Source organism: Ochotona curzoniae, unplaced genomic scaffold (assembly GCF_017591425.1).
Source record: "Ochotona curzoniae isolate NIBS_2020 unplaced genomic scaffold, NIBS_Ocur_1.0 contig_3498, whole genome shotgun sequence".
Lineage (NCBI taxonomy): Eukaryota > Metazoa > Chordata > Mammalia > Lagomorpha > Ochotonidae > Ochotona > Ochotona curzoniae.
In genome coordinates this window covers 25,783,500-25,808,567 of record NW_024465885.1, presented here as the reverse complement: position 1 = coordinate 25,808,567, position 25,068 = coordinate 25,783,500, and the positions used below count along the sequence as shown (strand labels likewise).

General features: G+C 35.8%; 1 protein-coding gene across 3 annotated transcripts in view; it reads right to left on the bottom strand.

Annotated features, from left to right (window-relative positions):
* ROBO1 (roundabout guidance receptor 1) overlaps nt 1–25,068 on the bottom strand; it is a 1,020,189-nt gene that overhangs the window by 114,037 nt on the left and 881,084 nt on the right. For all 3 annotated transcript variants that reach the window (XM_040980627.1, XM_040980628.1, XM_040980629.1), the window contains one exon: nt 23,200–23,357. In XM_040980627.1, the coding sequence (XP_040836561.1) occupies nt 23,200–23,357 (158 nt within the window). The remainder of the gene's footprint in view (nt 1–23,199; nt 23,358–25,068) is intronic.

Here is a 25,068-nt window from a genome sequence, read left to right as displayed (position 1 = left end):
AAGGGGGGCCTCCGCCATATACATACTTGATGAAAGCAAAACAAAACAAAAAGTTCCCACTGGTCTTGCTCCTTTCTGGAAGGAGACAGAGCGGGAGAGATGAGAGGAAGGTGGTATAGAATTTAAGCTCTCAAATGTCTTTAAACTTTGTATATTTCTTAGTAACTGATCCAAGCCTTTAAAAAAAGTTTTACAAGCATTAACATATGAAAATCCTCGATATATTGCGTATACTTTATTTTTGCATACCAGGAATTCTCCCCATAAAAAATTAGAAACGGTCTTACTTTGCAGTAAAAATCTTTTCTCCTACAACTTTTAAAAAAAAAAGGATTTTTCGGAAGCAATAGAAAATGCCTCCATCTCATTTACTGCATTGTTTAATGAAAAATAATAGGGGGAAAGTCAAATAGTTTTATTTTTTTCTCAAAAATGAAGAGAGCCATTGAATACATCTTGTAGGCAGGAAAAAAAAACATCTACCATTAGTATTTTTATTTTTGATCACAAGATAATTTTTTTCTTATTAACTTTGGAGAGAAAGAATCATATTTCTTTTTTTAAAAAAGGGATAAAATTATTATCCTTTGGTCTAGTTATTCTATGGTGTATACAGCTAACCCTGCAATCAGTACTCACAATCAGAGATACAGATGAACTCAAAATGAACTTCTTGGTATGTCTTCATTTTCTACCCTAAAGCAAGTCTGATGATTTGCAGTATCTGTTACACAGGAATTTTTTTTTTTCAAGTATCACTCCACTATGTTATCCATACACCTCTAGGTTAACATGATAAACTGACTGGGGCTAATTAACTAGTTTGGCTACACAAAACCTTTTCTGCTTTTAATTACATTAACCTAATGTGACTTGAATTCAATAGACCAAAAAAGAAACCCCTAATTATATTAAGGGCTTCAAAGATGATCTCACATTGCTAACCACCAAACTGTCATATAATTTATCTCACTTCCTTTAATAGATTTCACATTAAAAAAACCTGAATTCTTTACTAGAAATATGATTTTTAATAACCTCTAAAACAATGACCTGATGGCATACTGGTTTAGAGCATTGAGAAAAAGAAATTTATATCAAATAATGCAGACAGGATTCATATAGGTTCATCAGACCAACGAGAAAGTTATATAGTTCTTAATTTTTACAGTTTTCAAAAAGCTTAAGGCTTGGGTTCTTCAATTTACACTGGTGGGGCTTGAGAAACAGAATTAACACAATGAGCAAAGTTTCTTCAAGTATCTTGATTTAGAAACTATTTTTTTTTCAGAAAAAAAACGTGATTTTTTTTAAGCCACTGAATAATTTGCAAATTATTTTGCAAAGGAAGAGAGATGAGAGGGTTTGAATTATAGTAAAGTGCATTAGAGTTAAACAATCCACCACTAAATCTCCCGGGACACACTATCTCTTCATAGTAATGCTGTCAAGTTGCCCTGGACCTATGACACCAGGAACAGACAGCAAGCTGCTATGCACTGAAGCAGGGCTGGCTGGGGTCCCCAGTGACAATGAGATGCAGGTAGCCCAGATGGTCAGTCGTAGTCCCCCAGACATTCTTCTTGGTGAAGGAAACTGCAGATTGAACATCCCTTTCAATGGAAACACACCAAGAAAGGTCACAACAGTAAGAGCTTTTATTTCCTTAAAATTTAGCATTAACTTGCAAAATAAAAATTTATCATTAACTTCAGCTAAGGAAAAAGAATACCTATCCTGAGCAAGCAGCAGAGGGATGCGCTGGAATTATAACATTACTGCCCAGACTAGCTACAGGAGCAGCAATTCTTAATATCAAGCCAAATCAGAATCAGGCAGCCACACTGGGCAACACACATTGCTGTGTCTTTCAAAAACAATCAGGGGCGACTGCATTTTCATGCAAAACCATTGCTCACTTTATACTAATGAATGAGACTCACAATTCAAAAAGTCTCAAAGCAACATAAAAAATTCATAGGTAAAAATAAATCTTAGACTTCAAATCTCTTATAATATCAAAAATATATATCTTATTGATAACATTTCTTACTCATATACCCAGGCAAGTCATACAATAAGAACAGTTACAAAAGGAAAGCCATGACCAGCGGTAAATGATGTAATTTATCAGTTACTGTAAAACTTCTATATGTAGGTGTTCTAAATTTCTGAATGATATACATTAGTAATAGTGATACCGCATTTCTTTTCTGGATTGGACTGAAGCTTTTTGTTTGTTTTAACTTGAAAGGCAGAGTAACTTGCAGAAAGAGTGACAGAATACTTAAGTGCCAGGGTTCACACCTATAATGACTGCAATGGCTGGGGCTGGACTGAAGGCAGCAGTTTTCTTTCCTGGGTGCACGCTTGGGCTGTTCTCCACAGTTTCTCAGGCATGTTAGCAGTGAGCTGAATACGAAGCTCAGCAGCAGAGAACCCAAGATGGCACTGTATACCAGATGTCTGCATTACAGACTGTGGTTTAAGCTGCTACACCACAATGCTGATTCTGGGAACTTAAATTTAACCATTGTTACTAGATAAAAATTTAAATGATTGATAAATTTTCCCCATTATAAACATTTAAAACTATTTGTATCTACAGCTCTTAGCAACATCAGTAAAACTTAAGTATATGAATAAGCTTTAACATTTTTATTTTCTACTTTTGTATTAGCATTTTAAAAATGATATCATGCATTCTTGATTTTAAAAACTCATATTTCAATTTGAAAACAAACACTTTATTTGACACTACTATAAACAGTAAATCAGAGGCCAAATTACATACATTTATTTTTCCAAAATGACCCCCATTTCCTTCTGGTTTGCATGGATGGTGGAGAGAGGGAGGGGACAGAGAGTGGGGAATCGAGGTGGAAAGGAAGATAGAGAAACATGGCAGACAGAGAAATTGAGAAGGGGAAAATAAAGGAAGAGGCCAAGAATGAGGAAAAGATGGACAAGGAGGGAGAAAGGAAAGGACAGAGATAGACAAAAGAAAAAGCCTGAGAGGGGAGCAGAGGAGAGGAGAGAGACGTAGTGTTTGACTATCTCCATGTAAGTCACTTGATCAAATATGATCTAGTTTCATTCTGTTCCTCTAAAGTGAATGAAAGAGATCATCATGCTGTCATGGCCAACACAAACTCATGACAAAATGTGAGCAACCGCACTCAATCACAGGTCAGATTAAAACAAAAGGTAGATTAGATCCTAATATTAACAAGATTTTATTTTCACTCTTGTATATAAAAAATATTCAATCCTGTCAGATTTGATTCTCATTGAGAAGATTCTCACTTTGGTTTTGCTCTTCCATTTTCCAGTCAATTCTTAAGCAAAGACTTTTGCATGCTCAACAGCCTGCTTAAAATGCACACTATGTTCATGGCTTTCCCACAAAAGAATCTTATTTAGTAATAAGATACTGGGGGAGGTACGCATGCCTTGAGAATTTATATAAATAGTGGACTGACAACAATCAAATGACTTTTCACATTTTTCCTGGTCTGTAAAAGGGCCATCATTACAAGAAAAACTATGACCTGTTGGTCTTTTAACTAATCTCTTAGGAGAGGAAATGAGAGGAAAACATGGGCAATTACGATCTCTCCATTGCCTGCTCCCCCCACCCCCATTTGTCTGGGATGCAAACATACAAGTGAACACGATCCAATTTCGTTTGTTTGCTAGTCCACTTTACAATACCATTTGAAAACCAACATGCATTCAGCCGAGTTTAAACACACTCGATCATCAGAGAGAAGCAACAAGAGACTCATGCAGGAAAAGCAATTATCCCAGTGGGAACACGTGGCTCCACACAGCTTGGGGGGCTGCCAGCTGAGAACACAGACAGGGAGTCACTGTACAGCAGCTGCATTTCCCTGTTATTTTCATTTCTCCTACTGAACTTCTCGTTTCTTCCTCATAGCAATTTATAAATTGGTAGTTAGCTGTTTGCTGCTGCACATGCACACCTATGATAATTTGATTATAGGCTACATCAGGAAGAGCTGTATTGCTAATTGCAGGCAACTGGGAGCCACCCCACAGAGAGACAGAGAAGGGATGATTTTCCCAGCAAAGGTATAAATTAGTACCTTTCCATCTATGTAGTCTAACAAGAAACAGCCAAAAAAAGAAACATGGCTTTCTTAAAATGTATGTAATTTTTACTTGCTTAAGCGTGGCTTAAAATCAGTATAACAAATATGGACTTGGTATTTTCTCTGGGACACCCATTTTCCTGCATCAGGCAGAAGCACGCAGCCTAAAGCAGTCAATAGAAACCATCCTATTAATTTACTGTATTCTAAACGAGGGCCAGACAAGTGCTGCGTGCTGATGAAATGGAGCGCAGATGAAACAGTGATGGCATTTAGCAGATTCTTCTCATGTCTGCTCCCTGAGTCAGTGAGACTAGAACCCAAAAGTGAGTCCGAGAAAGAGCTGGCAATACAGAGTGATGTGGGAGCAAAGCAGTCTTCTGTCTTCAAGAAGTAAGACAACTGCTCAGTTTTTCATTGCCATCTACATAGGCAGATTACATTGCAGTATTCAAAATGCACATGAAAAATTAATTTAGCTCACAGCTATTAAGGTTAATGTATTAGTTCCTTCACAGGTCTCATGAAACAAAGTCCTGCTGTTTTAAAGGTAAAAACAAAGTCTTATGGGCAATTTTCACTTTCCCACAAAATCGGGTTTGTTTTTTATCACCTCATCCAACCATCTGGCTACAATTCTGAATTTACATACTGTCCCAGCAAAGGCAACCTGACATAAAAATCCATTGAAGCATTATGACTGCACTCTAGAAATAAAGATAAAAAAATGTTCATTGCTTTTGAGGGGAGAAAGCTTATGTTCAGACTCTTGGCTCTTTTGAGTTGTAAGGACACCAGCTGAAAATACTTTTCCAACAGTAAAATCCCTTTTCTTTCCAAGGGTTCTTAGATCTACTTCTCTGGAGTTTTGCTCCAGTGTGAGAATTTCCCTGACTACAAAATACCTTACTAAACTAATGCCTTTTCCAGAAACCATGCACAATTTGTTAGTGAATTTTAACTTTATTTTTATTCCAAAGACAACACATAACCATGGCCAAAAAAGATGAATCAATGGTGGGTATTTGAGGGATTTCTGGATTCAAAAGTCCAGAAAGACTGATTTTGGTTTACAGAAATGTATTTATTTTCAAATATTAAAAGGCAATAAAAGCACTTAGTACTATGAGTGAAGATCCTATGCAAATACAGACATCTCTAAAATAGCTGCAAATTGGAGAAGTTCTAAACCCAGAGCTTCAAAGGAGAGCAAACTGAGCTTGCAAGTGACAAGCTTAATTGATTAATCAGAAGTTGAGACCCATTAGGCCAGGGTCACGGATTCAATATCCAGACAGCCAGCTGCTTCACCCTCTTATTGATCACAAGATCATATGTGAATACAGTTCTATGTTTTGATATATTTGTATCTCATTTCATAAGAGACATATGATAGGAAGATAAATAGCTCAAGCATCCCCTCAAAAGTACACATCAAATAAAAGAAGACACATAGGCTTTCTTATCTTTGTGATAAATAGAATACAATTTTAGGAAAAAGAAGTAGGAGATGGAACTGAAAGGGATTTTTTTAAACTAATTTTTTTTCCTTTTTTGAATTTCTCTGTTCATTTTTGTTGTTTTGTACGGGGTTGGGGAGAAGGTGGTGTTGGCGGTGGTATTTCTTTGAAAGAGAGAGAGAGAATATCCCAAGACTCAGAATAGCCAGAACTGTGTCAGGGAGCATGGAATTCTGTCCCCTTATTTCCTAAGTAGGTAACAGCACCCCACGTACAGAAGCCATAACATGCTGTCTTCCATAATGTGCATCACAGGAAGCTGGGAGCTTTCTAATCTGGGATGTAGGCATCCCAAATAGCGCTTTATCTGGTGTGCCAAATGCCAGCCCCTTAAAGTAATTTTCTAATGGGTTATATTAACCTCCAGGTTTGCTTAAATTTCTCACTCTTTCAAGAGTGGCTAGCCTATGGACAAAAGATAAGTAAATGCATCCCAGCCACTTTTGTTTTATATCATAAATCTGTGAAATAAAATTAAAATAAACATCAGTCTAAAGAACATTTCAAAACTTACAATGCTACTTCTGGGAGGGTATTCTCAGTCATAAATGGTTCAGTTGCAAAAGATGTAGTGCAAATCATAGAAAAAGGGGATACAAATAGTATGCTTTGCTGTCAACTAAAGTGTAAGCCGTAAAGCTAAAACTTTGAGTTGAAAATCAGAATTTGTAAGTCCTACATTGCAACATTAAAGTGTGGGAAAGAAGTGAAATCAAGGGGTGCTAGCAGGACAATAGTCAGTAAAAAGCTTTAAGACCAAGGAAAATTAATGGAGGATGCTTAATCTGATATGTCTGGCTTCTTTTGTATCTAGCATATGTCTTCTTTGATGGCAAGGATATTGTCCTATTATCCTACACTTACAATATTCAGCAGCAACTGAGTACATTTTTAAAAAAATATTATAACCTGAGAGATCAGATGTGCTCTAGATTTCATACTATTCCTACTGTCCCCTTAGAGACAAATTTCAAATCTGATCACTTTGTACCAAAATAACACACTTAAATTCTCAGATGTTTTTCTAGGTGTTGGCGATTCCTTTGAAAAATTTATAAAAACCTAATGTCTCAAAAATTGTCCCATGTATTAAATGTTTTTGCAGTTTTCTCAGCAAACACAAAGACTTCTTTAGTAAATCAGTGGTAGATATAATACGTTCACTGATATACTTGGACATGCTACAATTAATATGAAGGACAATGTACCAACATTTGCTGTAACATGGCTTTATTATGTATGATACCTTTGATTTTTTAAAATAAAAATATCTGTTCATTTATTTGACTGGCATAGCATCAGAGATGAACAGAGAATAAACAGTAAGAATAAAACAAACAGAAGGAACTTGAATCTACTGATTCACTCCCCAGATGACAACCATGAGGTCTTTGCCACATCAAACCCAGGAGCCTAGAACTCCATCAGGGTCTCCCAGGCGTGAGACAAAGGCCCAAGCACCCGGACCATCTTCAGCTATCCTCACAGATCCATTAGCAGGAAGCTGGCTAGAAAAGGGACTAGCTGGGACTCAAGCAGGCACTGTAATCATGGATGGTGCTGCTGGTGTGCAGCTTAGTGCAGTGAAGCGCAATGCCAGCCTCCTAGGTCTTTAATTTTAAAAGTCTTACAAGGTAGATGAATTTCCCTACTTTTTTGAATGGAAAAACTAAGATTCGTAGCATGGAAATCACTCTCCATGGATTCAAAGTAAAGCTTCTATAGCACACTTTCCTTGCACTGAATTTAAAACTACTGCTTTTGTTTTGATGGCTTCCTGTAGCACAGATTGCAAATGAATAATATTTTGTGAATTAAAAGCAAATAGGTGCATTCAGTAGACCACCTGGACAGTTAGATTGAGGGTCCTGCTATTATCACTATTAATTTTTAAGCCTAAGAAATATGGATATCCAACCTAATTGAATTGTCATAAATCCATATAGTTGTCAGCAAAGAAAAAGAAGCTATTTATGTTCATACTCCAAAATGCACATGTTGTTGAAAGAAAACAATCAGGTAAGTATTCCACATTAGTTTATATACAGAAGAATGTCTCTGCTATTTCCATATAAGCATACACTGATCAATACGGCATGTTTAAATTTTATTTAGATATGTATAAATACCCCTATAAAAATGGTAAAAGCTGATATGATCTTTTATCATTGTGGCTCCCAGGGCGTAGTGTGCTGAAGTGATGCATCTAGATGAGAGAAGAATGACACTGTGATTTTGAAAAGGCAATAAGATCAGAAATAATTGATTTCTTAGTAAAGCACACATTAGCCACTCAATGAGACAAATTTCCATTATTTTCAACTAGCATTATACAGATTGTATTCAACTGCTCTTGAAATGTTCCCATCCATGATGACGCTCTTGAAGTGACTTAAACATGAGCCTGTTTCTAATGTGATAGGCCTATATAGCTTTGTGAGCACCTAGATTTGCAGGATTTAAGCAGAGAAAACCTGTGCCGTCTGGTAGTAATTTTGTTAATGCATACCAGATTATTTTACAAGTACATGATTTATCAAATTCTTTGGTTTTAAGGATATAAAAACTGAAGTGGTCAGATGTTACCAATAGCTATTTGGTTAAAGCAACTGGCTTTAAAACAAAAGAACTGCGGAATCAGCATTAGATTAAAGGAGACAACAGCCTCAACATGCAATATGGGATTATTTGGGAAAGAAACTTTAAATAAAAGTAATAATGTAGACAAGATGTAGAAATGAAGGTAGCCTGTCAGTCAAGTATAAACAGAAAAGAAATCTCAACCCTTTAAATTGTTTTGATAAAAAAAAATAAAGCTTAGAAACTTAAATTTTTTTTCTCTAATTTCATTTTGAACACTGTCCTAAGGAAAGAATTCCCTATTTGATCAAGAGCAAGGCTGAGTGCACTCCTTTTTTTTTTTTTTTAAGATTACAATTCATTTTACTTGATGTAAACAGAAAGAAACAAAATGTGGTCAGGGTCATCACGAGTAATCACAAAGATTACAAGCATTAGAATCTCAATGTTTTAAAAACAGAGAATTCACCACACAAGATTTTAGTATCATTTAAGTGTTTTTTTTTAATTAAACTTAAGATTTGTAAGCATTGCTTTTAAGATAAATTTTGAAACTATACATTCAAGGAAACATTTCATCTGTGATTAATAGAACAGTAAAAAGAAAATAAACTGGTTAAATCCACAAAAGTTTATGCCTTTATTTAGGCAAACTACTTCAACCTGCAATTAAACAAACTGCTCACAGAGAGTAGTACTGAAATTCTACCAGTCCTTGGCTAGGTGGAGAAATTTAATAACCTGATCAGATGTATCAAAGAGCCTGGAAACTGATGGGACTGACATGCATGGAGTGAGCATATAATGACAAGGAAAAAAATTAAAGGGTAAACAATATTTGCATATCTGGTTTCCATACTGGGAAAACAAGTTTTAAAGTTTCCTATTGCATGCTTTTTTTATTTGACCATGTGTGTTCTGTTTTGGAGAGTTATAATGCTTCTGCTTAGCATACTGTATTGATAATTACTTTGAATTAGGAGGAACAACTACGGCTCTTTTTGGCTGATTCCTTGAGTTTCTGAGACACTGTGTGCTTTCTGGAGAGTTCATTCCAAATAAAGGATCGTGGATGCTGACCAGCAGCGTGCATCCGTCAAGTTTTGGCTCAGCAGATATCAAGAGTTGGCAGAATTCCACATGGAAGGCAGCTTAGAAAGATCTGTCAGGCACTCCTCTACATTGCCTAATGCTACTTTGAAACGAGCATTTCAGTGGAGCTATCCTTTGGAAAAGCACTTATAACTTTTCAGGAAACCTATGTCCATGATAATTCAGATTTTTCATTCACATTAGGACTTCTATCTTTCAGAAAAACATTACAGCATCTACAGGAGGATGGAAAACTGTGCATAACTTCCCACGGCCACCAAAAATTATGTGATGAACTACATTTCAGCTGATTATCCTTAGCCTCAGATGCTTTATCTCAGCATCTCAACACAAATGCAGCCTCTCTAAGGCACTCAAGGGCTTCCAAGGATTACAACGTTATAATGAGATGTTTTAAAAGGACAACAAAGGACTTACAGGAGGAAGGCATTTTGGTGCAGCGAGTATAGCCACCACTTGTGATGCCTGCTTCGCATATGGGAATACACATTTGAGTCCACAAATACCCTGCTTGCTAGCCACAGGTAGGCACCAGGGAGGCTGGTAATGATGGCTCAATTTCTGCCACTCACACAACTGATCCAAAAGGACTTCCTGACTCTTGCCATCAGCCTGACTCATCCCTGATTGCTGTGGCTATTCGAGGATGGAACCAGGAAATACTGCTTTTTACAAGGGTTTCACGGTTTACTCAAAACCATTGTTTTGTTTAGGCATCTCTAATCTCTCACTTTGGCACGTTACTTCTATCAGTGCAGAATAAGCGTTAACCGAACGAAAATCAAGACAGAAATATTAAAAATAAAACTTATTATGAGGTTTCCACCAGTATTTCTTAAAACACTTTCGATTGCTGTAGTTGAATCACATGATGGTCCTAATAGGTAGGAAGGAGGGGTTATTAATACTTTCAATAAATGAAAGCCTGGATCAAGGATTGCATATAGTACAGTTTCAAAAATGAGCTTCAGACAAGAATGCTTTCCCAAGATGGTCATAAATTAAGCTTAACATTTACATTCCTATAATTTATTTTTATTTTTGGAATGTGATTGTGAGATAACCTCAGATATTCAATCACTTAAGATGTATTCAGATGTGTTCTTAGCAACATACAGGAAGCACAGAATAATGAATCAAATTCTACATAAGGCCATATTTCTACTCAATGGCTAAATAGACAGAGAAAGTCACTAAGCCCTGTATTTTAAAAATTGTATTCGTAAGCTAACACGATATAGTAAATTTTTAATTCAGAATACACAAGTGGTAAGACTATATGAAATGAATCAAGTAACACTTTATTTGTAGATTTCCCAGAATATACAAGTGTTTAAGTATTGTTTCAGATGGGTTGCATAGGTCTGATTTGTCATGGGAAATGTCAGCACAGGAAGAAATCTGCTTATGACGGCCTGGCTCTTATTCATGACTCAACATCAATCCATTATGTGACAGAATAAGTCTACATTCTCGACTTCCTTTCTAATAAAAACCGAGGATCTTGCCTATTCAGTTTCTCAGATCAGTTACATGTCAGATCTGTGAGTTGGGCAAGCCTCACAGTAACACATTTACTTCTATTGTTAACTTTTGCAGTACCTCCAGCTTTGAAGCCAAGGCGAACCCAAACTTTTAGAAAAAAAGAAATAGTGTAGATGATATCCCATTTCTATTTTAAAGGCACACAAGAAACTCAACATACTCTTCCATGGAAATATATCTAACAAAAGTTAATTTATTTACAGTAGCAACTTTTCAAGTACAGATGCTCTAAAAGGTCTTAATTTAGCCAATATTTTCTCAAGATATATGTGTTGAGCTCCTATAAGAAAAACAGCTGGTCTGTGTTGTGTCATTTGTTGACATATATACTACATAATATATTAACCAATACTCAAAATGAAGGATATTTCTTTGATAAAGGCAAAAGGAACCGATAACGGGAAAAGAGTTGTAGCATGGGTTTGCACCATGCAGAAGATCCTTGTGAAAGAAGTAGTCCTTTGAGATGCAAGAAATGAATCCAACAAGAGTGTATAGAAGTCAGATTATGGCAGGCAGATACAACAGTACATGCAAAGACTTAAAAAATTACCACCAGACTCTCCTATCCAAGATCTTAAATGCACATCTAACCTATGAATAATAAAAAGGTAAAATGACAAAATCTCATAGGAATCATGTTTATAATTGCACCATCATCTAAACTAATTTATGTGTGAGTTGTGACAGTGAGTTTATCACAGTCCTTTCAAAGAGTGCTCAGGTTTCAGACATGTTTCTAGTTTCAGTGTCCAAACATGAAGAATGTAAGCTTAAAAATTTAAATAGATTTGTAAGCTAGTGGGAAGGTTCAGGTTGTTCCTCAGGAAAATAAACCAGTCTTTCTCATTCAGCATTTCTCATCTGAATCATAAAATTTCTCAATTCCCCAAACAATAACATGTAATAAGAAATGTCCTAGATGTACGGGAAAAAAGTTGCTTCATTTCACACACCGCATGCCTAAGGGTATTAGGACTTAATTCTGTGGTATCACCAATTGAGTACTGCATTGTACAATCAAAGCATAAAAACGACTTGAAACTATTTAATTTCAGTGTGTTATTCTAAATACTTTACTTACTAATAGTGTTCACCTAAACTGAATGATTACATCTATTCTGCGGAAAATGGAAATTATTTCATAGCTGTAATTCAATGTTGCATCTCTTTTCATAAATCGTACAAATTTGCTTATTTGTGAAACCTGGAACTTGAATGACACAGCAACTATCTGAATTTCCTTTGTCAGATAGATATATGCAGCTTTCAGAAATATCGACCAAGAACAATATGCAATATATCATTATTTACAATGACATTCCACAGGATTCTCCTTACTGGGATTTTACAATGACACTGTAAACTCACATATGTATTATTTAGACAATTCATTGCACAGCTTGAATCAGTGAAATGAACAGACAGTGAATGTCTTACACACAAGATGGTACACTTAAAATATATCAAAATCTGTGGTTTTTAAATGGCGTTGTCTAAATTTTAATCTACTAGTCCAGCATTTCAATCATCAAATACGGAAGGTAAGTATGTTAGGAAAAAAAATTCATTAACACATTTCTTCAATATCACAATTGATATAATAAAATTATATTCACTTAACTTACATTTAAACTATGAGTAAAAATTTATTTTTAAAATACAACACATAATGTACATTGACACTTCATAAAAAATTGACAGGAAAAACCTATTTTGGGTTTGCTACCCTAGTTTCCTTTGACCTTCACACAGCAGAACTACTTATTTACTTTTCAGTAGTACAGATTTAACTTCTCAGAGAAAGGGGGTTCTATGACATCAGCTGCAATAAGTATGTTGATTTCCTCTAGGGACAAGGTGGAGGAAAGGAAGCAACAGACATTGAACAATGAAAGAAATTGGAACACCAGACGAGAGCACTAATCGAAGGAAGGCAGGAGGAGCAGATGGCTTGGGAAGGAGACATGTGGGAATTACGGGGAAAGGAAGCAATTGGCAAGGGGTGGGCTGAATGCCAAATCTGTGAAGGGTCTGAAGACACTGGGGACTTGGATGGGATGTGAGTCAGCTGCCTTTGACCAAAATATCACACCAACAAGGGAAATCAAAGAAACCTACAAAGACAGACAGGAAACAGAAAAGGACCAGAAAAAGAACTGATGACATACCCCATCTGAACAATTCCTATTCTTTAGCATGGGAAGGAGAGATGATGGATAATTTTTTAATGCATTCATAAATTTCCTCATAGCTCAATTTTTGACTTTCAGGACTTTAGTCAACTTGCATGTGAAATTATACAATCTTTTATAATTTGTACTTTTTAAATAAATGTTATTTGTCACTCATTATCATTCATAATAACCCTAATCATATAAGCCATAAAAGATTGGGATGACCTCCTATACCTGTTTTCACTGAATTGAGGGGATTTCTGGGACAAGATTTTATTGCAGTTACACGAAAAGAATTCCGGAAAAAATTAAGGGGGCTAATCATCCTACCCAAGCTGAAAGTCTGAAAAAGAAAAAAAATCTACTAGATATGCTTGATTATTTTGGTAAAACATAGTGATGATAGATAATTATTTCTATATATCTCAAATAATGGGTAGGATCTGAGTAAAAAATATTGATTTTCACTTGAACGATTGCATTGCTGGAAATTAATAGATTACAAGAAAATCATTTTTGTAATCTGAACTATTTTTTTCAGTCAAGTAAAAAATACCTATGGCCCATTGTGATATGTTATTTTGAGAACAGGTAGGGGAAGAAAATCAAGGCAATCTTGTCTCAAAGACTAATACAAGTCTTTCAAAACTAAGATTAATACAAGTCCTTCAAAACTGTGTATGTCATAAAGGTTCATATCAGCTAAGAATTTTATACATGAAAAGATAAATGTCTTTTAAGGTATTCTATTTAAGTGTTAAAATGGAATAATTCAGGCTAAGTGACAAGATTACTAAGAGCAAAATTCTGGAATTTCAGCTTGGATACCGAGCAGAGCTTGCTACTTACAATATACTGCTAATATGTTAGTTTATTTTTCTATGTTTTATCAAAGCTATACAAAATTGTTAAAACATTGCAATAATATTTTCCTTAACTCAAATTCCTCTTCCTGATATTTCTCATAGCTACTTGCTTTTTTTTCAACAGTAACAATTTAATCTTTTACAACTGATTTGGGGTGCGATGAAACCACAATTCATGCAGTTAACTATAATACATATTTGGTTGACTCTTCACTCATTCACAATATTTAATATGAATCCCCATTTATAGAAATAGCAATGACAACATGTTAAGTATCAATCTCATTACTTAATCTCTACCACTTTTCTTGGTAAAATTCTAGCCTTCAGGATAAATTACCTTATTTATCTGGCTATTGGATTTAATTAAATCTCAGCATTCTTATGTCTATTTTTTTGTGCAGCTACTAAACTTAAGGTTTTATACTACTTTCTTATGTTATCGATTTCATTACTGTAGTTGATATGAACTGGAACTCTTGATTACACCAAGCCCAGTTTCAAAACCACTACAATCTTCATTCTGTGAACTAACCTCTCCAGACCTTCACAAAATTATACTTTTTCACACCAAATAAGAGACACAGTGATCTAAAATTCAACTTACATTGATAACATATCAAATATTGTAAGTTACCAAAAGGATGGCATCCATCACATATCAACTTCTACACCAGTCGATATGAGAATGCCGAGTACAATAGAAAAAAAAATGTTCAGTATTTATCTTGCAGCATTATTCTGAGAATTACATGGATCAACAGATGTACAAATCTTAGCACAGAGAAAATGCTGCATTATGTGTTTCCTCTTGTCATCATCTCCTTTTTCTTCTTCCCTGGAACCTGAGTTAACAGGTTTAAATGTGTCGTAATAGAAAGACAGTCACTTAGTCATCGCATTTTCGAGCAAAGAGAATGTTGTATTATAAAGCATCTGAAAAGGAGCAAGTTCCTACAACACAATAGCTGTTATGATTACTATATCAGTCAGCTTCACAATACTACAACAGAATACTTAATATAACTAACTTATATAGAAAAAAGGCTTATTTAGCTCAGTTTTGAAAGTTCAGAAGCATGGTCGTTGCCAAGCTCAGTTACTATAAAAAAAATCAGTGGGCAAATAGCAGATGACCAAGGTAGGAGCTCATGTGGGAGCAATTGGCTACACACTGAAGAGTAGCAACAAGAAAAAGGACACACAAGCCAAATAAAGGACAAGCAAACTTTCTCCTTCTGTAACAGCCCCTTGTAAGAACTTCCATCCAAGGACAGGTCTCACCTGATCCAAGGTCCTCTCAATAAATCTCACCTCACCAGTGTCTCACTACTTTGTAATAATGACTAAGCCTCCATTATCCATAAGGACCCTAACCATATTCAGATTTTATTAGCATTCTTAATGTTCATACAGTGACCCTTCCTAAAACCTAATATAATTGTTTCAAATTTTTACATGAAAAAAAAACACTATTTTCAAAACTGTATTTCAGACTTAAACAGAAGGGCTGAACACAAAGCATTAAACATTCACTTGCAACATTCAATAGGCATTTATATGGCATGTATTCATAACTGACCAATGTTCCTGTAAATATTCATTACCCATAGCCTTCAGCTATCACACCTCATAAACAAATACATGGACATATCATCATGTTTCACTACTATAATGGTATCCACTGTATTTCTTTTTATCATATGCTAAAGTAAATTATGTGCAGTTGTCTGTTAGGATCCCAGGGAGACTGGCTCGAGGACTCCGTGCTGATAGCAAAATCCATGGTTGCTGAACTCCCACACCAAATATTGGAGTTTTTACATATAAAACATACATATATCCCTGGAGACCTGTAATCTTTCCTAGATTAGTTGTAATATCCAAAACCATGTAGGTTATATAAATATTGGTTATACTATGTTTCTTATGAAATATTAAGGATATGGCCCAGCGTGGTAGTCTAGTGGCTAAAGTCCTCACCTCATATTAGCTGGGATCCCATAAAAGTGTCATGGCCCTGCTTCCCATCCAGCTCCCTGCTTGTGACCTGGGGGAGCAGTCGAGGACGGCCCAGGGCTTTGGGTCCCTGTAACCACATGGGAGACCTGGAGCAGGCTCCTGGCTCCTGGCTTTGGATTGGCACAGCTCGGCTCTGGCCATTGTGGCTACTTGGTGGGTCAATCATCAGACAGAAGACCTTCTTCTTTGTCTTTCCTCCTCTCTGTATATCTGACTTTACAATAAAGATTAAACAAATCTTTAAAAAAAAAGAAATAATAAGGATAAAAATTATGTACATGACAGAAGCAATGTTTTTTTCTCAAACCTTCAATCTATTGGTTAAATCAATGGATATGGGCCTTACAGACAGGAGAGGTGAATGCACTTGATTCTGTTATACTAGTTCTCAACTAGATAATATTAGATATTTTATTATCTTAGCCTACAAAAACATCTGTCCGTATAAGCATCAAATGACTAAGTTTTAGTACTAATCTCTCCTCCACCAAAAAAAACCAACTCTATTTCTTTGCATACAACTCAAAGAGATGTTCATTTTAGAAACACAACAGAAAATATGAAAAAATGACAACTAGGTAAATTGTCACTCAAGTAATCGTGCTGATCTTTTCACAGATAATAAAATAATCCAGCAGTTAAGATGCACACACCCCGCATAAAATGCTGGTTTCAGCTTCTGGCCTTGGCTCCCTCCTAGCACAAATCCAGGGGTTGTCCTCTGACAGCTGAAACAACTGGGCTCCTGTGACTCATGTGGGAAATCTGTTCTGAGGGTGAGCCAGGATCTGGGAGCCTGCCAGTAAGAGAGAATTCCTCTGTCACTGACTCTCTGCTACCCAAACACATAAATTAATGTTAAAAATAATCCAAGCCAACAAACATAAAATGACTGTCAAGTTTTCAAAGGAACTTAATATTCCAATGTTTTAGCATCTGTAACTATTTCTTTTTCTTTGCTATGTACTATTCATTCCATTGAGGTATCTGAAATTATGTTAAAAATTTTCCAGGAAACTGTTATTAAATCTATATATATATATGTTTCACTCAACTACATGGACATGTTTTACTCAACATAATCCTGCACTTTAACATCTCTGTCAATAATTCAGTCCTTATTAAAATCCAGGTAAATAGTTTTGATGCGTATGCTAAACCATGCTTGTTTTTCTTTATTCAAAGGCAACTCCAGGTTTAAATTGACATTATTTCATATAGTTTTTAATTTCTTTGCTAATATTATCTTTACCTACTCTCAGAACTTAAATATAATCTTTCCCAAATGCAGTAAGATAAAGAAAATAAATCAGTGTTCTAGTATATATGATTGCTGCTGTGGATCACAAGGAATCCCGTACTTCCCTGAATCATCAATATGAGAAAATTTTCTTTACTAATGATAGCTATTATTAAGTCTCAGACACAAAATACAAAGCAATTAAACTTACTTTCACAGCTAAATTACTTCCATGTCTAACTGTAGATAATTTTTAAAGTCTAGAAAAATACAGAATATTAAAATAAAGTATCTAAGGCTTCTTTTAGCTATTCTAAGAAATATATACCAAAAAAATTCTAAACAATTCTCTTCTTGTAGAAGAATCAGAAAATGCCATATATTCCTGGCTTATAATCATCATGGATCTAAAATTTGGCTCAGCATCCAGGTCAGAGTAAAAAGAAATTACTTTAGACTACCAAAAATACAGGTGCAGCTGCACTTCAATTGCATATTTCCCTGTTTTATAGGGTGTGTCTTTGTTCTCACAGCTGGGGATGTGTACTTCAAATTTCCAACAAAGAAACTCACCACATTAAAGAACTCTAGAAATTCTTATAACCAAAACTGTAACAATCACTGTGTAATTTTCAAGGGCCTTTCATAATCAAACTATGTGTTTTAATCGCCTGCTTATCTGTGCTCAACACATTTTGCAAAGTGAATTAGCAATAGAAATGAAAACAATCATTTTAATATAAAGCTTAGGAAAGACGACTCACGTAAATACTTTAACAGCCAACATTTCCTAAGAATTTGCTTTCAGTTTGTGACAAAAGACATTGGAAATCATGTCATGTAGTCTACATATGTTCTATGTTTTTATTTTAATTATTCAATTTTAGGTTTGCCTCAGGAAAAAATATAAAACAAGAACAATTATGATCTACACAGGAACTGTGATTTTGAACCCAAACTTCTGATGTTTAATCTATTCATTTCCTCAATATGCTTTTTATCTCTAGCACTGCATCAGTTCAACAGTCATGTTGTATGGAAAACACACAGATGGTTTGAGACACAGTAACAGTTCCAGAAGTTACAACTTCCAGCATATGGAGCACCACCACCACCATGGACCACTGTTAGGGCAGCACTTAAGCAATTTAAAAATTATTTATACATGAGCATCTTGGCATAATTCCATGACCATAAATTATTACAACTTTGAATGGCTTGATCCTTGATTGGAAATAGTTCCAAGACTGAACCTAAGCTAATGGATGGGGTAAAGGAATAAATATCCCTCTGCATCATAAAAGTAAATGAAGATTTGATAATTAACTGAATGCATTGGCACAAATCAGAAACACTTCTCCAACTCAATAAGTGCCATAATAGTATGTTTGAAGGATTTCTTAACTGAATATTTCTATAGCAGTTTTATGCTTGGGATGTCACAGTAATTAACATACACACAGTTTGCAACCATAATTTTTAAATTAACACATCTCAAAATGTGAAATTATAGTCACCTTTATTATTTTATCTAATGTTGAAACTGAATCTCTATACTGTAAAAGCAGGTCCCAGACTCATGTATGTCTTTTAGTCCAAGGTGTGCTCGTTTTATGAAAAGGAATTCAGTGACTTAATGGGATTATCTATCTGGCCTTATAAGGTTCTAATCACTAGGATCAAAGTGTCATTTGCTTCTCCAATGGGTAAGAACTATGACGGTCACTGTTGTCCTTGGGTGGCTGTGTAAGGAAATTGTAGGTGTGAGAAGAATGCAAGTGCCACTTTCATGTAACCTTCAGACCAAAAGGAGACCTCCTGGCCAATATAAATTCCCTAAAGAGCATTGGATTATAGACCAATCAGAGGATACTTACAAGCGTCAGTGACCAACTGGGAACTTGAACATTAGCTGATCACTTCTCTCAGCCTTGATTTCAATCTTAAAAACCATCACCCTAATTCCTCAGAGAGCCTGGGAAATAAGCCTTAGCTGCCCAGCTCCCAGGTCTGCATTTTACAATACATATCTACTTTATTCTACCATCCTGATGTCAGTGATTGGCTTTCTGTATGTCAGGTGAGTGGACCTGAGTGGACCCCATTAAGGGGTTTTACAACAAAATTACTTACTAGGTTGCATATTGTTTGGCAAAACTACATGAGCTACATCATAAAAAAGAATAATCTACACACTGTGTCCAGCTTCAGTCTTTCCAGTCTGCTTTAGAAGTTGGTCAGGAAATTTTAACTTCCAGAGCTCCAATGACAAGGCACTTGTCAAGATCACTTGCAATTTGTCACTGATCAGTTAAATCTAGCGGTCCAATCTCAGTCTTCACATCATTTGATCTGCTGGTTTCAATCTACTCAGTCACTGTCATCTCCTTAAAACTCTTGACTTGGTTTTCTTCTTTTCTCTGGAATCGCCTAAATTTCTGGTGCTCTTTTGGCATCTCCTTCCTGTGCTTGTAATTAAATATCTCTTTCCTTTCTACCTGCACCCCCTTGATCAGCTATGTCTGCTGAATTTAAACAACATATGTACACTAACAACCCCCCCACACACATTAGGATGCGCTATGTTGTTCTGTAATTAATAAAATTCCAATGACATTATAGAGCAAAACTTTTCATTTTGAGCAGATGTTTGACCTACAAGTTAAGATATGTTTGAGTATCTATTCTGGTTCTGGCTTGAATTCCAGCTTCCCGCTAACATACAACCTGGGAGGCAGTTTTGGTAGTTCAAGGATTTGGGCCTCTGCCACTCAACAGGAGAAACATGGACCGAGTTTCCTGATTCCGAAATCTGCCCTGGCCTAGCCCCAGCCATTGTAAGATTTGGGCAGCAAATCAACAGACGGGGCCTTTCTCTCTTTTTCTCTGCTTCTCAAATTAGAAAAGGGAACACTAAAGATTTATTATTGTTTCATCCTACACATCTGTCATGGGAAGACAGAAGCGTGGAACGGAATGTCCCCTGCATATAATTTCTGGGCTCAAGTTGTCAGTGCCCTCTGTGCTGTGGTGCAAGTGCACGCACACGAGCGCGCGCACATCCCCCCCCACACACACACATACACACACACAACTTCAGTTATAGTGAATAGAAAGTTCCGCCATACTAGAATTTCATTTTCCTGTTTTTCTGTCTGAGCCCCTGACGTTGCAATAGTGAGACAGAGCTGTCTGAAGCTAGGGAGCAGAGACCTTCCTCCACCCAGACAGAGGGGAGGGCTCCACAGTGATGAGTATGTCTACCACAACAGAACTGTTCCTCTAGTCTCAACCTCAACTTGGAAATTCTGATTCATTCATCCAACTGTGTATTTGACATTTACATGTAATTAAGTATTTCCAAATGTTCATGTATAAATCTGAGCATCTGATACAAAGGGACTTAAAAATGTTCATAGAAGCATGGAATTAAACTGTAAATTTTGGTGAATATTAAAAAGAATCCTAATCTTCATTGCTCACAATGTTTAAACATGTATTTATTTATTTGTTTATTAATGTATTTATTTATTTGAAAGACAAAGTTACAGACATGGAGAGATAGGGAGAGTCAGAAAGAGAGAAATATCTTCCATCAGCTACTAGCGCACTCATCAAATGGACACAACAGTCAGAGCTGGACTAATCTAAAGCTAGGAGCCAGAAGACTCTTCCAGGTCTCCCACACTGACACAGGGGCCCGAGCACTTGGGCCACCTTCCACAGTTTTCTGAGATGCATTAGCAGGGTGCTGGATCACAAACAGAAGAGTTGGGACTTAAATCAGCACCCATATGGAATGCTTGTGCTGCACATGGTGGCTTTACCAGCTCTGCCATACTGTTTTCTCTCATAGATTTTTTAAACACCCCTTATATGCATGTATTTCATACCCTTTTTGCACCAAAGTAAAACGTATACACTTTGCTTTCATTTCCCTGGAGTACCTTTGTGCTTCACACCTTAAATATGCTCAAATCAGTGGCATCTCAGCTGACCGTATCAATATTTTTCACTTACTCAAGTCAATCATTTAACGTAATCCTCAACTCTTTCTTACAAGCTACACAAAATCCATCAGCAAAGTTGGTTGATTGTTGCTATGTAGTGTTTTCAGAATCTAATGACTTCTGAATACCTCCACGCCTAATTGCCATTTATTTCTTGCCTCGATCACCAGGAAAGTTTCTAACTGGTCACCCTTTTGCAAAGGCCATCCTTCAAATGTTTCTAAAGATAACTGAGTTTTGTGATGAGAAAGTTAACTGAGTTTTTTTTTCTCTGTAGGCAGAGAAAAAGCCAAGTTATTTAGTGTCTGTGAGGCCCTACTGAGGGTGGGTTACTTGCTTCCTGCCAACCTGGGGACATCTCCTACAACTCTCTCCTTTGCGCACATTGGTCAACCAACATTGATTCTTCTTTTAAAGATGTATTAGGTATGCACCACTTTAGGGTCTTTGAAGTAGTATGTTTATCATATTTAAGTTGTTATACCTATTTCTATCATTTATTTTCTACAGTTAACTTCTTCAAATTTTTCAGACATGCAGACTCTAATCAGCCTATTCAACATTTCAACCCAAAATGCTTCCTATTTATTGTTTGATGTGCCTTTTAGCCACTTAGTTTTCTATAGTACATTAAGTCAAATATACTTTGTGTGAATACACATGCATAGATTACAGAATCCTCATTTTTTTTCTTAATCCTGAATTTTGTGGGATCGAAAATGTCTTGTACAACCAGGAAAGACATGAAGGAACTCAGGAATAATAAGAATTTCAGTGTGCTTTGATCATTGGAGTAAGAAAGAGAATTACAGATAATGGGTATTAGATTGTCCAGATTAAGTGAAGGCAAAATCATAATATTTTAATTGTCATAAACAAAAAACAAATATTATCAATAGTAAGAGAAGCAACTGCTGCACAATCTCCAATCCCTGTGTTTTGACTTGATTTGCTAAAACCAGTGTTTCCACATTGAGTTTGAATTTCTACGTGAGTTTTCAGCACCTTTTAAAAGTAGAGCAGGGTCAGTCAACCAAATCCCCAGAATTATAAAAATCCTTTGAGAAACCCACTTTGTGGATTCATATCAGTACAGGATAAGTGCTTAATTTTCTTTCAGGACTCTAAAACCAGGCCTGCTGCAGTCATCTTTAGTTTCGATACAATTCAAATTTCACGTGATCATGTTAACTGCCTGTTTACAAATAATATAAGCATGTGTTAGATTTAAGCTGTCTCTCTCATGACTGTGTTTTTCTACAAATTCAGCATCGTATATTGGGAACCTTTGAATCCCAATGAACTGATAGAAGTGCGTACAAACCAAACACACAATAAAAGAGAATATTGCATAACCACAGAATCAATGAAAGCTTGATGACTGAGGTGCTTTAATGAAAATTTCACAAGACAGAACAAGCCAGCAAGTCACATGGAACCACTGCTGTCAAGAAGAAAATGCCTCCTGACATAAAAATACAGATCACATAATTGTCTACTTATATCAGAGCAGGAATTTGAGATTCAATATTCTAGTCACACGATGAGATAAATTTATCACTAACCATCATTCAAGATGAGACTTCAGAAGCAATTTTGAACTCAATAGAACAGACAAGCAATTTACAGAAAAGAAAGAGACAAAAACAGCGGAGTGACTTAGGAGGCTTTCTGGAAATATACCAGAAAGTAAATTTTTCATAAACAATTATTTTCTGTAACATATGGGAATGCTATTAGTGCCAAGTTAAGTCATATATAAAAGTGTTAACTCTAAGACATTAAAAGAGTATTTTTTCAAACTGGTCTTTAAACTAAACATTATGCATTTTCTCCCCATATTTTGATGTCAGCACAGGGGTAAATGACAATGTTTATCAAAAGAAAGAACTGAAATGATTGCCAATTCAAAGCTATAGTTAAAACATTCAACCTTTTTTTCCCTCTTTTTCTTTCGTAAAGATACATTGTTAGAGCTAAGGTATTCCCTGCTCTTGCAGTAGTTACTCACAGTTATTCTTTCATCCTTGTCATCCAAGGGAAAGCCATCTTTTTTCCATGAGATAGTAGGCTCAGGATGGCCTCTCGGAGGTTGGCATTCCATGACCGCTGGCTCTCCTACTGCCACCATGACATCAGAAGGGTTTTGTCTGAAGTCATCCCGTAGTACTGCAGGAACAAGATTAAACTGTTAGACCCGATACAGATACTCACCCAGTCCTTATCTCTAAACTTCAGCAAAAGAGACATTTATTTATTATAATAAAATGCAACGAACACTTCTTGCTTAAAAAACAGCTTTGAAAACATATATCTGCTTACAGACATCTATAATTTAATAAAGATTTGTCTTTAAACATATATGAGGGATAATTCAATGTTCTTCTTGGAACAGTGGGCAAGCCTGTGCTTGGTGCTCACACAGCATTTGGTTTATTTTTAACTTGCATTCATTCTCTCCTTAATGTCTATATTTTTCTAGTCCATTAGCCAGTGAATGTAACTGATTCTATTTTTAACTTACATGACACATCAGGATAGTTCTTCCTGTAATTGAAAGAATTATGTGAACGCAGAAAAAATACCACTAAAATAAATAGTAATTTCAGATAAATTTTAATTAAGGAATAAGTAATTTACAAATATTTCCTTGTAATACTGCATAACAATTTAAACGCTCTCAAAATCATTCAAACTTGATATAAATTTGCAAAGTGATCATATTCAAAATCATTTTCTGTGGTTTATCTCTTAATATGGACTTTGAAAATTATTAGAAAAAGTAACCATGATAACAGTAGCAACCTTTATATGTGGTCAGTTATTGGATTGGGGGATTATCATTTATCCTTAAACCTATTGAAAAATACAAGAGGTTATTAATACACTATCACAATCACAATTGGATATTTATAATACTAATAAATAGTACAACAATCATCATTACCGACTTTAGTGAAATGAAACAGATAATTAATTATATATTCCAAAATAGATCATAGAACAGAAATATATGAAAATTAAAGTCCCGGGGCCCGGCGCGGTGGCGCAAGTGGTTAAAGGTCCTCGCCTTGCACGCCCGGGATCCCATATGGGCGCCAGTTCTAATCCCGGCAGCCCCGCTTCCCTTCCAGCTCCCTGCCTGTGGCCTGGGAAAGCAGTCAAGGACGGCCCAAAGCTTTGGGACCCTGCACCCGTGTGGGAGACCCGGAAGAGGCTCCTGGCTTCGGATCGGCATAGTATCGGCCCGTTGCACTCACTTGGGGAGTGAATCATTGGACGGAAGACCTTCCTCTCTGTCTCTCCTCTCTGTATATCCGCCTTTCCAATGAAAAAATAATAAAAATAAATCTTTAAAAAAAAAAAAAAAAGAAAATTAAAGTCCCCTAAATTATTTTACATCACTTGTCTTATTTCACATCTATACTGTTTAATGGACATTTAATCTTGAATACATTATCACCTGTTTCCCTATTTACAAAACTGTATTGGAGACACATAATTCAGTACAAAGCCTGATAACCAGTTATCCTTCCTCCAACCTTTTTTTTCCTTGATTATTTGCATAAAAAATATGGATATTTTAGTAATCTAAAATCATCCCTAAAATGTTTATTTGTATGTTAAATGTACAAACCCTAATTGATAAACATTATTTATTTTTAAATGCCACAGTCCTAAATATTTCACATCATTTTGTTCTTAGAATACATCTCTCTCTATTTGAAATGCATTTGAAAATGGATGGAGTATTATAAGGTTAAAAAAAAAAACTATTTCAAACAGTCACACAGTTTCAATATTTCAAGCAGAATTGGAGGCTCAAAAAACCCTGTATTTCCTGTATGCAATTCTTGCCATTTTCTTCCTTTGTGACCAA